General features: G+C 41.6%; 1 protein-coding gene across 4 annotated transcripts in view; it reads right to left on the bottom strand.

The window, feature by feature from the left end:
* Positions 1-14,823, bottom strand: part of DPYD (dihydropyrimidine dehydrogenase) — a 490,336-nt gene that overhangs the window by 330,125 nt on the left and 145,388 nt on the right. For 3 of the 4 annotated variants that reach the window (XM_083510989.1, XM_083510988.1, XM_083510986.1), the window contains exon 5: positions 3,513-3,674. The exons of the other annotated variant lie outside the window; for it this stretch is intronic. In XM_083510989.1, the coding sequence (XP_083367115.1) occupies positions 3,513-3,674 (162 nt within the window). The remainder of the gene's footprint in view (positions 1-3,512; positions 3,675-14,823) is intronic. 4 annotated transcript variants of the gene reach the window in all.

Here is a 14,823-nt window from a genome sequence, read left to right as displayed (position 1 = left end):
CAGAGCTATTCATCCTATGCCAGTTTTAATATCAATCATTGTGCCAGCGCACAGCATTTTTAATAGATTTCTAAAGATTTTTGAAGAAGAATGGTGGATATTTAGCAAAATCTATCAAGGCATAATTCTTCCCTATTAATCAAAGCATTAAGGCTAAAAGGAGACACAAATCAAGGTTTAACAGATATTGCTCACATTTGGTTTTAAAAACAGTAATAATTCAGTATTATATCACTCACACATTTGACAAGAGTTTAATCTATTTCTTTTACGCGAGCCGCAAATGTGCGTATTTTTAAAGAAGAAAAAGCAAACTGGAATGGTTCTCTTTCTGTGGCAATCCAAAAACATTCACTATTAGTAAAGGATCAGACATTCACTATGCTCAATGAAACTTGTAAGCACATTCTTTCAATAGTCCTCCTGGCCTCTCCTTGGGAAGTCCAAAGCCAGTTGGCTGTAACAAAGAGGTGGTCAAAAAAGATAACTGCTCCAACAGGAAACTAAATATCTCATTTGCCAGCTTTCCTTGCAAGAAGAGTTGCAGGTAAGCTACAGGTAGAGTGTAGCAATGGGCTATTTATTCAAAGAACACTATGCAGGAAGAGAAAACTGCATTATCTAAAGCTGAAGAACTGAGGTGAATGAACTCGTAATGGGTTCGGCCCAGTTTATTCTACCATCTGGGGCAAAAGGAACCGTGATTCAAATCTTTTTCCATTAAGTATTTTTAAGAAGAGCATGTTACATTCATTTTTAGAGTGTACTTCAAGTATGAATAGCTACAGAGCAAAGTTCAAATGATTAGCTGCCAAAATCTTAGTCAATTTTTTAATATATATCTCTATTTTAAGGCGCACCATTCTTGTAACTGGAGCAGTGGCGGACTTTGAGGTCTCAAATTTCAGCAGCGTCCTCTGCAACATGAAAATTTGGCGCCCTCTGCTTCTCACCTTCCATTCTACATCATAGTTGCAGTGCCCCCCCCCCCCGTGGCAACCCTGAGACTCCACGCCCAGTGTGACTGAACCAGTCATACTCCCCCAAATCCACCTCTGACTGGAGGGGTAGGTGGGCAGAGCTACTACACTTGTGCCCACTCTCTCACACTTCACGTGGGATCAGAACAGGGCTACACTGCAATTCAAACCTTAGACCATGGCTGAATATAAAGGATGATTTGCCAAGTGGCAATGGAGCTGCTCAGTAAGTCAAGGTGAACAGACCAATCTTTAGGGATTATTTCTTTCTTTATTATTTCACATTTACACCCCGCCCTTGTTCACCAAGCGGGGAGGGCAGGGTGTCTTATGAAATCACCTAAAGCTGTTCAAAACAAGTTTCTAATATGTTGGTAACCTCATACCTGGCGTTACTCAAAAATCCCAAGAAACCAAAAAGACCAGTGCAGTTTTGAAAGGTTCCATCCACCATATTGATTCGAAATGGCACGCAACTGTATGCAAGCACAGACAGAAAACATGCTCCCAATATCTCAGGAATCATCATGCGAAATTGGGTTACGGTATCTTCAGAGGTGCCCCAATTCATAGCAAGCAAGCAACTTTCCAAATTAGCCTGAAAAGATAGAGTCAATATGGCAGGGAAGGGGGAATCTCCAAAACTAGTGTGAGGCTGAACAAGAGTTCCAATGGTCCGGTGGATAAAGCTTGTGTAGTTTGTATAGCTGCTCTCCTCCTGCCCTTCAAGTTGCCCATAAAAAGACCATCTGGCTGATAACTGGGCCTCTAATAGGTGCAATAATGTGATGGGAGCTAAGTTCAGCTTGCTTAATATGGCTCCAACTCTACTTTTTAAAATGCGAGTCACTGGGGCAGGGGGCATGTATAGGGCTAAAAGACTGGATGAAAACAATAAATAATAAATTCCTATTTGGCATCATGTCTGTGCAGCAATTGTCCTATATCATACAGCTGTGCTTCATGGGTGGCAACCTGCATCCCAAGGGCCACACACTACCTTTGGCCCCCATGCAGGTTGAAATAGCATGGAGGACAGAATGAGACCAAGAAGGGAAAAACATTGGCTGAGTGGAGTGTAGCTGATGGAGAGATGGAAGGAAGATTGGGAGGGAACTCTCTGTAAGCAATCAGTTCTCTGGTAAGAGAAGGGCCACAGCTTAGTTGTAGAGCATGCGAGGAGCCCAATGACCGGCAGATCTGGAGCCAATGAAAGGCGACCTTTGAGGGTGACTTGGAAACTACAACTAATCCAGAATGCGGCAGCTAGACTGGTGACTGGGAGCAGCCGCTGGGACCACATAACACCGGTCCTGAAAAACATATATTGGCTCTCAGGACATTTCTGAGCACAAGTCAAAGTGTTGGTGCTGACCTTTAAAGCCCTAAATGGCTTTGGCCCCGTAAACCTCCACCCATATTGTCCAGCCAGGACACTGAAATGCAGGTCTGAGCGCCTTCTGGCGGTTCCCTCATTGTGAGAAGTGAAGCTACCAGGCAGAGGGCCTTTTCGGCCCTCCCATCAGATGTCAAACAGACCAACAGTTATGTGATTCTGAAAAGACATATGAAGGCAGCCTTGTTCAGGGGCGTTTTTTAGTGTTTGATGTTGCATTGTGTTGGGAGCCGCCCAGAGTGGCTGGGGTGACCCAGTCAGATGAGGGTAATAATAATAATAATAATAATAATAATAATAATAATAATAATAATGTAAAGGTAAATGGACCCCTGACCATTAGGTCCAGTCGTGGCCGACTCTGGGGTTGCGGCGCTCATCTCACTTTATTGGCTGAGGGAGCCAGTGTACAGCTTCCGGGTCATGTGGCCAGAATGACTAAGCCGCTTCTGGCGAACCAGAGCAGTGCACGGAAATGCCGTTTACCTTCACGCTGGAGCGGTACCTATTTATCTACTTGCACTTTGACGTGCTTTCGAACTGCTAGGTTAACAGGAGCAGGGACTGAGCAATGGAAGCTCACCCCGTCACGGGGATTCGAACCGCTGACCTTCTGATCAGAAAGTCCTAGGCTTTGTGGTTTAGACCACAGCGCCACCCGCGTCCCTTATAATAATAATAGGCGGCAGTTAATTATTGTTCTTGCCCCCATAAGGCACCCCCTGAACTTGTTGTAAATAAGAGGACAGTCAGATGGGGACTGGCTGAGGGCAGAGAGAGGCTGGTGGAACATTGCCTCATTTGCCCTAATGCACCAGCCTCCACTGCTGGGCAAATGGGAGAGGGAAGGAAGGAAATGGCAGAAAGAGAAAATTTTGCTCCTGACCTACCACTGGCACAAGGCAGAGAGAGACTGTTCTTTCACACACAAAACAAATGTTCCCCAACCCTACTTTATAACCAAAAGTATTTATGGATTCCATCTAACTCTTTGTATATTCTTTTATTCAACACAAAGAAGTGGGCGGAGAACTACTACATTTGACTTAGTCTGGTTGCCAACAAGATGTGGAATCAAATCTCATTATTAAACAATCAAACAAAACAAAATCTGAACTCTACACATCTTCACTTACCTCTGTAGCAAATTGCTGCAGTCCGCCAATATTAATTGGTCCCTCCTCGGTGGCATATAAATTGCATCCACCCACGCAGAGGTCTGAAGTTGGACACACCATCCCGCACGTCAGCCCAAGTGGGTTGTCAGAAAAGATCATTCTGGCAGCTCCGTAGTAGTTCTGCACGAGCAGGAAAACAGCAGCAGCATCATGTTAGAAGGAATGTGGAAGCTTAGAGACAAAGCTTTCAGCATTTCATCTGAACAATGTGTGTAGCATTACCCCAACGATTCCACACAAAATGTAGCCACATGTTACTCAGACATACAAGTTTTAAATCCATTTTCAATCATGTCAACCTTATTTTGAAGACTGAAATGTTGTGATTAGTTTAGGCAGATCTTAAGTCCTCCCCGTAGCAAAATGGTCTCGCTATAGAAATAATGTTGTAGCTGCAAAACCTTCGTGTAATGGCACCCTCTGTTCCTAAATCAATTACATACAAGGGGAGAGGGAACCCCACAAGATAATGTAATTTCCTTCCCAATTTCCTTCTCATTCCACAGAATCCACATCAAGACAACTCCTATCTTTCATTATTACTTGAAAGATGTTTATAAAGTCCACCACTGATCCTCAGCAAAATAAGCTGGTTAATACATGCAAGGTTGATGCAGCAAAAAAGTTTATATGATTTTATAATTATATGATTTATCTGTACCCGTTGTTTCCTCAATATGTGTCCAAGGGCAGGCAAGGAATAGCTTGCAGCGCCCTCAATAAGGTCAATACTCTGGGAAAAGCCCTGACAACACATTCCTGCTGCTTGAAATGGCAACACAAGGCATCTACTCAGAATTAACGGGGTCATGTTGTGCAGTGGTTACAGTACTGAAGTAGAGTCACATCCACACCGTACATTACAAGCACTTAAGTACATTACAGTATGATCACATCTTACACACATTTAACTTGTGTGATCTCAACTATACACAGTTGTAGGTCAGCTAGTTGAAATCCTGTGTGTTCAATGCAGAGCCGATACATGGAGAGGGTCTCCCCACACCAAGTCTGGGTTGCTCGCATGACATCTCGTGGGAACTCAAACACCACACGAGATCTTGCAAGAGCATCCTGGGGCTTCTAGAGTCAGTGAGATTAGAGAGCCTCGCTTGTAAACCAAGGCTCTCTAATCTTGCCAGGTCTGGGAAACTCCTGCAACATCTTGCGGGAACTCGAACGACCCCATGAGATCTCATGGGAGCATCCTGGGACTTTTGGAATCAGCACACCAGTTCCTGAAGCCTCAAGATGATTGCCAGGGGGTTGGTTCCCAGGATTTGAGTATAAGCGTTTTTGCATATACACAGAACCATTGGAACCAACTGCCTTGTAAGACACAATCCTACTGTACACCCCCCAAAGAGCCCTAGGAACGTAGTTTGTTAAGGGTGCTGGGAATTTTAGTTCTCTGGTGGGTACACTATTGTTCTTACCATTCCGGGGGGGGGGTGGGGGCAGAAGCAATGTGCTTTACATGTACGGTGTAAATGGGAAAGGGATGTGGATGGCGCTGTGGTCTAAACCACTGAGCCTCTTGGACTTACAGATCAGAAAGTTGGCGGTTCAAATCCTGGCGATGGAGTGAGCTCCCGTTGCTCTGTTCCAGTTCATGCCAACCTAGCAGTTCGAAAGCATGCAAATGCAAGTAGATAAATAGGTACCACTGCGTCGGGAAGGTAAACAGCATTTCTGTGTGCTCTGGCTTCCGACACGGTGTCCCATTGCACCAGAAGCGGTTTAGTCATGCTGGCCACATGGCTCAGAAAGCTGTCTGTGGACAAACGCTGGCTCTCTTGGCCTGAAGGGATGAGTGCCACAACTCCAGTTGCCTTTGACTGGACTTAACCGTCCAGGAGTCCTTTACCTTGTAGATGGGACCTAGACCTGGGGAAAACTAGGTTCAAATCCTAACTCAGTCAAGAGGTTTCTCATGGGCCCGTCATACTGTCTCAGCCCTACCTATGTCACAGGATTAGTGTGAGCGTAAAATGAGGACAAAACAGAGCTCTCCTGCTCTTCCTTCCACCAGCTTGTTCCAGCTTGCCACCAGGGGAAAACCAGTCAGAGAAGAGGGCATCAGTGGGCTGGTGACATGAGGAATGAATAGAGGAAATATTTTAGCTCCAACTAGCTACCTCATTATGAGGAACAGTTATATCGCTCCATACAAATTAAAAGGCGGCAGGGCAGAGGGAGCTAGGAAAACATTTCACCTACACAAACTTTGTTTATTGCCAATTCTGTCTTCCTAGCACCAAGCAATGCATTTCCATAGAAAATCCACAGGTAATTTGGAAATCTGCCATGTTGCAAATATGCTCACTTTATTTGCTGCTTTATTAGTTGTTTGGCTCCAGGTAGCCTCAGACAGTTTCATGCAGCCTCAAGGACTCCATTAATTTGAGTCTGAATGAAAAAGAAACACGGACTACGTGTAGGAGTAAATGTGTTTTTAAAAATAACATAAACAGGACATCTTGCAAAAAAATAAAAAAAGTGATTTCACAGGACTGGGCAAGATGAGAAGAGGTGCTTTGGCGTGAAAATATTAAAAATGTCACTATGATGGCAGATATTGTGAGGATGCAGGCTGCACATAGAAAACGCACAGCCCCAACAGAAGCGTTTTGGATGAACAGATTACAGAATGTGCCTTTGTGGATTTCAATAAGCCTGCCTAAAAGTATGAAATGATATTCCAAATGGCTGCAATGGCAGAATCAGATACTGGTGGGTTTCAGTGGCAGCTGTATTCGCAACTGGACAACTACAGGAAAAGAGGAAAGTGCCAGATATACACACAGGTTGCATCATCCATGTGTCTATGCATCACTTAAACAAGTCATGTGATCATCTTGCCCATCAGACATCAGAGAGCAAACTGGCAGCAGACATTATTTAAGCAGCTTTTCATTAAAGATTATTGGGAAAATCCAATTTTAAACAAGTAAATAAATAGGTTGCACTCTAGGCTTTGGAATCCACAGTCTATAAGGTAAAAGTCTAGTCAAAGGTAACTGTGGGATTGCAGCGCTCAACTCACTTTCAGGCTGAGGGAGCAGGCGTTTTGTCCACAGACAGCTTTCTGAGTCATGTGGCCAGCATGACTAAACTGCTTCTGGCGCAATGAGACACGGTGACGAAAACCAGAGCACACGGAAACGCCATTTACCTTCCTGCCACAGTGGTACCTATTTATCTACTTGCACTGGCATGCTTTCGAACTGCTAGGTTGGCAGGAGCTGGGACAGAGCAACGGGAGCTCACTCCATCATGGGGATTCAAACCACCAACCTTCTGATCTGCAAGTCCAAGAGGCTCCGTGGTTTAGACTACAGCATCACCCGCCACTGTCTATAACAGGAATGGGCACGCTGCTGTTCAGATGTTGCTGCACTCCGACTCCCATCATCCTTGACCATTGGCAATGTTGGCTGGGGCTGATGGGAGTTGGGAGTCCAGCAATAGCTGGAGGGCCACAAGTTCCCCATTGCTTTATTGGGTTTTTTTATTCCCATTGTTGCTGCTCTATGAGCACAACAGTGACAGCCAAGTGGCTAAGGGAAAATGAAGAAGTCTTATGTCACCCTTCCTGCGGACTGCTTCGCATTAGCATTCTAGTCAATCTAGCTGGTAACCAGAAAGCTACACACTGTCATTTTAAAGGGAATAATGCATGAAAGTATAGCTTAATTTATTTGTCAAAATTCTAAAGCCTTTTAGCACATGATGGAAGTTGAAATATCAAACCAGATGTCTTTTACACTGAGGCTGAAATTCTAAAAAGGTATTTATTTACAACTGCCAAATCAGTATATGCAAATCACTATCCATTTTAATTTATTAACTAAATGTTCTTCATGGAAATCAAATTGCAACCAATTCAACAGGTGGCTATTTGTTTTTCCCCCCTGTGCTTTCCTCTAAAACACAATTAATTATATAATGGTTAAAAGACAAATTTTCACATACTAATATACTTGTGTGGCATCTTCATTAGAATACTTCCATTATGTAAATTCAAATGTTGATTGTTTTCCTCTGTTACTGGATTATTATTGTGATTAAATTTATGCCAAGATGCATTATTCATTGGATTTAAAGCCATTATGTACATTTTATATGGACTGTTACAACTACAGTGAGATATGCATTGTGGACTTCCACGCTATTAGAGACTAACACAGTAACACAACAAATGTATTAAAGGGAACAGCCACAATCCAACATCCCTAATTTTGCATTTGATTGTAGTTGACGCATTTTGCAGTTCACTTTCAAATTATTTCAGAGCTCATAAATGCACCAAAACTTTAATTAAATGGGCAAATGTGAATAATTACCAATTAAACAATTTACTTAGTGGTTATGCTGATTTCAATAGCCATGAAAGCTTCCACAAGCACTTTCACCATTGTGTCCAAAATGATGGCATGAACCACTTTCAGAAGAACTGAAAGATAAATTCAGGGCACTTACACCTTCCTTGTCCTACATAATTAGACAGATGGGCACCATATGAAACTTGTCACTGTTACTATCCTGTCTGAAAGAGTCATGTAACATGAAATGAAAAAAAATATATTGGGGACATAAAGAACCCAGAAATAAGGAAGAATCTCAATTAGAGGCTAATGGAGATTAATAGACTAATTAGAGAACTCTAATAGAGAGCTCCAGATAAACATGATTTTCTCCCATAAACAATTCAGAGGGAAGTGTTGGCAAACCGATGCCTACTTAATTTACCAACAATATGGCTGGTTATAGCCTGTGTTAATTATGATACTGGCTGCAGTGATGATGGTACTGGGAAGAGCCACAGAAATTCAGTGATCTGAGTGCTGGGTTTCTGCTTGAAACCTTGGGATACAATTCTACAAGTCCACTGGTAAGTCATCCTGATGGTCAGTTGGACTAACAATGATGGTTATCATGCAGAATTGTAAAACACTTTGTATATAAACAATCCGATAAAAATAATAATCAAAAGGTGATTTTCTATTAATTTCTAGGCAGCTGTAAGCAAGTTACTGACATCTAAAGGCAGCATTCAGTACTGGGAAGAAATGCTGCTTCATCCCTTAAGTTAGATTAAGCCCTGCCAGGATCAAAAATATTTTCTTCTCTGAGCTGTTCATTATTAATTTTTCCAACCATGGGCCAATACAATACAATAAAAGTATAAGTTGAAAGGCAGTTTTTGTTGAAGCAAAGGTGTCTGTTCTGGATGCAAAAACCATCTTGGTAGTCAAGATAACCCCACAATTAATTGGCACTTGTTGTAGCATGGAGCTCATAAGTGTTTATATTCACTATATATTCACCTAAACGGCCTCAGCCCAGTATATCTGAAGGAGCATCTCCACACCCATCAATCAGCATGGACACTGATGTCCAGTGCCGAGGGCCTTCTGGTGGTTCCCTCACTGTGAGAAGCGAAGTTACAGAGAACCAGGCAGAGGGCCTTCTCAGTAGTGGCACCTGCCCTGTGGAACGCCCTCCCATCAGATGTCAAGGAAATAAACAACTATCTGACTTTTAGCCCTCTTTAGGGAAGCTTTTAATATTTGATGAACTGTTGTATTTTATTATTTTGCTGCAAGCCGCCCAGAATGGCTGGGGAAACCCAGCCAGATGGGTGGGGTATAAATAATTTATTGTTATTATTATTATTATTGTTTTGATATAAGCTCATTGGCTTGTTTTGATGTTATCCTTACAGTATGTGTGGTCTGCAGGTGCTGTCCACTGAGTCCAGAAAGGGGAACTCTCTCAAAGATTTGGGTATTTGCCACCTATGCCTTTATAGTCCACCTTCTTTGAAAGTCTACGGAAAGTCTATCTCTTTCAAGATCTGGTGGCCCTTGGGAAGAAATTCTGCACTAGTGTTTAAGGGAACATGACCCTAGATTTTAAGTTTTTAGCCTTCTCCCCTCCCCATTCTCTATGAGTGGCTTGTCGGCATTTCTAGCCTTCTCTACAATGATGGTCACCTTTGGTCTGCCTCAGATTGTTTCCACTCTGCTCTCTATTTAGAGCACACTGTGAATAAAGATTGCCTTGTGGGACTAGGCCAAAAGTAATATAGTCCAAAATTCGGTTGCCGATAGCAGACAAGAGAGATGCCCTGGGAAGCCTACAAGCTTGGTGTTACAGTGACAGCCTTCTCCTGTTTGCTCCCAGCATCTGGCAATCAAAGGTTTCATATCTGAACATGGGGATCCCATTTAGTTGTCATTTCTAATAGCTGGTGATAAACCTGCCGATGACCCTACGCTTCCATTGAATTGCAATGGGCAAATATCTACACACTTGCACAGACTTTCTGAAATGAGGTAAATGGAAGCTGGACAATCATCTAACCCCTTCTAGCACAGATTTCACAAGCCGCTTAGTGTTAGCACATAGGCTGCCTGAAAAGAATGGTGCTTGACATTTGCCTCATTTACACTTGGTCACTAAAACGGAGACTACTGGATATTGCCACAAGGATATGGCCTTTGTTAAATGTTTAAGTGGGTCAGTCACATACCTTGCTTGTTAAATCAGCACATTTCCTAAAGGCATGTTATAAAACGGTAGGCCTTTTTCTTAAGAAAAACAGAGTTCTGGGTTTGTTTGTTTTTTTAAAAAATATCTTACAGTTTGTTGAAGAATTAAAAAATATAGAACGCTAAGGAGCTGTAGGCTAAGTTCCCACTTCCTTGACAGGGCGAGGGGCTACTGTATTTTAACTTCTCTATACACCCCTAAGAGTATTAAACCACTACAAACAAGCCTGTTTCTCACTAAGGGATAGCCCAACAGTTAATAAGACAGCATTTCCCTTACACTGACATATCTCGAGTACATTGCTAATGGCTATTTTAGAGGTGAGGCAACATTTGTTAAGCACAAAAGAGGTGAAATCCTTCCCACCTTATCAGTGGTTGAACTGTTAGTACAGGTAGAAGTTATTGAGGAGGTTTAATGCAAATCAACTTCCTGTAGCTTGAAATATTTTTGTTTGATTGTTTATGCTTCAGTCTATGTTAGAATTAACACTATTGCCCATCTTTCTCTGAGTGCGGCATTACAATACTGTCAACCAATATGTAATAGGTGTGTAAGCAATGCTTTGGCTGGTAAATGACACCACATACAACCATCCCTCCAATCAATGAATTATGGAAGAATTCCTCACCTTCCCATGATTCCACTCCAACCATGATTCCATTCTCTGCCACACATCTATTTCTCTCCCCCCCCATCTTGTGTCACCCATCTCTCACTCTCAGCCTCTTTCACAGATGGATACAAGCATCATACAATATTATTTATATAACTCAGGGGTGGTGAGTCTATGGCCTGTGGGCCTAAACCAAGAAAACCGGGTTAAAAATACATTAAACTTTCATTCTGGTAGAGACAGAATAGAATGGAATGGGCTGAGTCTCTCAGCCTTTTGGGGAAATAATCGTTGAAAGTTTGTATCTGACAATGTTCGTTCCTGACATTTCGCCAAGCTCGGAGACATCCAGTCCAGGATAATATTTTCCTAATTTCTCCTGATCAAAAAGCCAGAAGAAATAAGAACTTTCCAGCATTCACAGTGTTATACATATTCTAAAACTCAGAAGGAGATTAGAAACGAGATTTAGTTTAGGTTGTTCATTTCCCTCCTCTCTCATGTCAGAACTTGGTCAATTTGCAAAATTCGAGCGAGGAGGAAATGTAGAATTCGGATGAGGGCTTGGCTTGGCATAGAGCGATTTTTGAACTGAGTTTTCCCACCCCCCATATGCCAACCAGTATTCTTCACCTATATTTCATATCATTAGCCCCCTGCTACAGGAATGATTAAGGTTACTCAGTGACTTAATGGCTGAGGTAAGATTTGATATGAACCCTTCTAACTATTTTTTAAAAAACATTATGACATGACACCAGTTAGGGATGGGTAAACCTGACAATTTCAGTTTCTTTTGGATTTTAAGTTTTAAGTTTTAAGTCTTATATTTGGTTTATCCCATTTCCACATCAGTGCATAAACTTCTTTTTTTAAAAAAAGCCTGCATAAAAATCTGTAAGCATTTCGGTTGCATCTTATATGCATTTATATGTAAGCGATTTCCCTAAATACAATGCAATTTTGTATGTAATTTTTAAGAATATAAGAATTTCAATGCACAATTTCCCCATGTGCAACTCTGGGTTGCAGAACTGCATTGCAAAATTCAGAGAGATGTGAATTTTGATAGTCATGTTGGTTGGAGAAATATGAATTAGGTAGGTTGGCGTTAAAATTCAAACTGAACAGTTTTCTCCCCCATCCCTCATGCCTGTCTCTATAAATGTTACAAGTCAAATCAAAATTCACCAAGGAAGCTTTGCAACTATAGCATTTTACAAACTTTCACAGACCACCCTAACTTGAATCCCTTTGACTTGGGTTTCCTTTTTACTGCTGAATAAACTGGAGCTCCCCATTCTGTGCCAGACCAGACAACAAAGCCACATTCCTCACAAATGAAACCAAAGGCAGACACTACAGCCTTTCCCAAGCATGCTGTGATCTCCAACTAATAAGATTTAACTGAACATGAAGAAGGAAGCAAGACTCCATGGCTGCATCAGGAAGATAGGTTCCAAAATGAATTATGATTATTCAGGGAAGTCTGACGTTTACCATTATTCATCAATAAAAATGGGTTTGGAACCAGAATGCTTTGTAAATGTTTTTAATTAAATAGATGCCTGCTCATGCTTTGTTTACAAAATGCCTTCTCCTGGGCAATTCCACAGGAAGGCATGCATCTAAGTGGATAGGATGTTTTGTGGTTTCCTTTATCAAAATGTCAATAAGTACTGCATTGGTAACCAAGAGAACAGAAGCCAGCCTTAAACAGACATCAATAACTGGTAGCAGACAGAGGTGGATCTTCACATGTATCACTTGGAAGCATTACATAATATGCATGTAAATGAGAATGTTTTTACTAGAGAAAACCTATTAAAAGATGTAGGATCAATACTGTTAGACCAGAAGAAATTGCGTTTTCTATCAGGAAATGCTCGTACCATTTAGACTGTCCTCCAATTCTGGCATCCATTATTTATATTCCACACTGAAACTTCCTGATATTGTAACTTTCTCAAATGCACAGCGACTGTAAGTCTGCATTCTGCGTAATTAGAATGGAACTAATGGCTCACAACTGGTAGCAAAGTCCTAAACAGCCTTGGCATGGAAATAAATCCGGCTGATTTTTACTGAAACCTGCACCAAAAAAGTATGTCGTGAATCGCCCTGCAATCTTCAGATGGAATTTTAAAGTAATACTAACCCAAGTTCATTTTCTGCTGCAAGGAATTCAGCAAATCTAAATTAGAAACCAATTGAAATGGTAGAATTCAGACAGCTAGCCTTGTGTTAAAATAGTTCTAGTAGATCTATTTATTGTCACAGTCAATGGCTAGTACAATAAAGTTATTTGGATTAGATATGGATTGCTGTGTACATAGTGCTATACTAGGATATATAGAATTAGCCTAATACAGAAAAAAGAACTGTAAGGAAGTTGTATAAAAGCTTCCAGATCAATTTTTAGTACCTAAATTTTTAGTCCCTAAAACTGAAATTCTACAACAATCCAAAGGCTCCAATGAATACTTGCAAACTATACACAAAGCTTTTTTTGTGGGAGGAGAAAGAGAATTTTCCCCACAGAGGGTACCAGAAGCAACAGGTAATCCCTGGAGACTTACACAGGCATTCAGCTAAATGCATGATGGCACAAGCTGTGTAGGGGAACACATTCAGTCCCTAATAATAATAATAATCTAAATAATAATAATTTATTATTTATTCCCCCCATCTGGCTGGGTTTCCCCAGCCACTCTGGGCGGCTTCCAACAAAATATTAAAATACAGCGGTCTGTTAAACATTAAAAGCTTCCCTAAAATTAAGAGCTTCCCTAATGTCCCCATTCCTACACACTGTACCCCCAAAACTTTCCATATTGAAAAGCAAGGTCTGAAAGGTTTATGCGTTCAGCTAATTCAGCTGCTTAGCACAATGCCTTCCAGAATTGTACATATTCTCCCCTGAAAAAACACACGGGGAAGCTTTCTGGTTCACATCACAGTTGGCGTTTGATACGGCGAGGCCTGACAAATTCAGGATGACGGAGCATGAAGCGCAACATCGTGCCTGATACGGGATTATGATTATATCTCCAGTGGTTATCAGTAAGGATCCAAGCGACTCTGAGGCTGATTCCATGAGCTCAACTGGGGCTGTTTTGTGTTTTGTTTGTTGCTAACAGAAGGTCTCCAAGCCACAAATGTGGAGGGTTTCTTATTTACCAAAGTTTCATAATGTTTAATTATGATAAATTCAAAGTTAAGGAAATTTTATTAAGTGTTACAAATTGAATGAACACTAAGCAAACAAAAGGAGAGATTACATAGTCAAAATAGTTCACCCTCTGCAGCATTTACACAGTCACAATCTCAATGGTGGTTGTTTTTTATTCCTAGAGTGTGTGTCCAGAACGTCGCAAAGGTTGTAACAGTATAAGAACACAAGGACTGTTTTTCACATGGGGGGGGGGAGTTGCCATGCTGCATGGAAATACAGTGGTACCTTGGTTTAAGAACAGCTTAGTTTATAAACAACTTGGATTAAGAACACTACAAACCCAGAATGAGGTGTTTTGGTTTGTGAACTTTGCCTTGGAAGCAGAACATGTTCCGCTTCCTGCTGAGTGTAAATTGAGTCCCACACTGCTATGGGAAAGGACGTCTTGGTTTAAGAACGCTTTGGTTTCAGAACTGACTTCCGGAACAGATTCTTAATCTGAAACTGTTCTTAACCTGAGGTACCACTTTAGCTAATGGGGCCTCCCGCTGCCGCTGCTGCACGATTTCTGTTCTCATCCTGAAGCAAAATTCTTAACCCAAGGTACTATTTCTGGGTTAGCAGAGTCTGTAACCTAAAGTGTCTGTAACCCAAGGTACCACTGTACCACTGTATTATATTATGGCCTAACCAACTAACCACTTCCTTCAGCACAAGGGTTTACACTTGTGCAATGAAAATTTCTCCTCCTGCTGCTAAATCTCTCCTGGGGTTTTCCCCAATGCTCTGTGACAGAATGGTGGAGGATGCAGGATGCACACAGGGAGCAGAAATCTTTGCACTGGTGCAACAAGATATTTGGATACCACCCACTGCGTTGTCCAACTCCCATTAAACTAGAAGTCGTGGCTTTGGAAATC

The sequence above is a fragment of the Podarcis liolepis genome (genome assembly GCF_965112155.1).
Source record: "Podarcis liolepis genome assembly, chromosome: 6".
NCBI lineage: Eukaryota > Metazoa > Chordata > Lepidosauria > Squamata > Lacertidae > Podarcis > Podarcis liolepis.
This window is presented reverse-complemented; position numbering and strand designations above follow the sequence as displayed.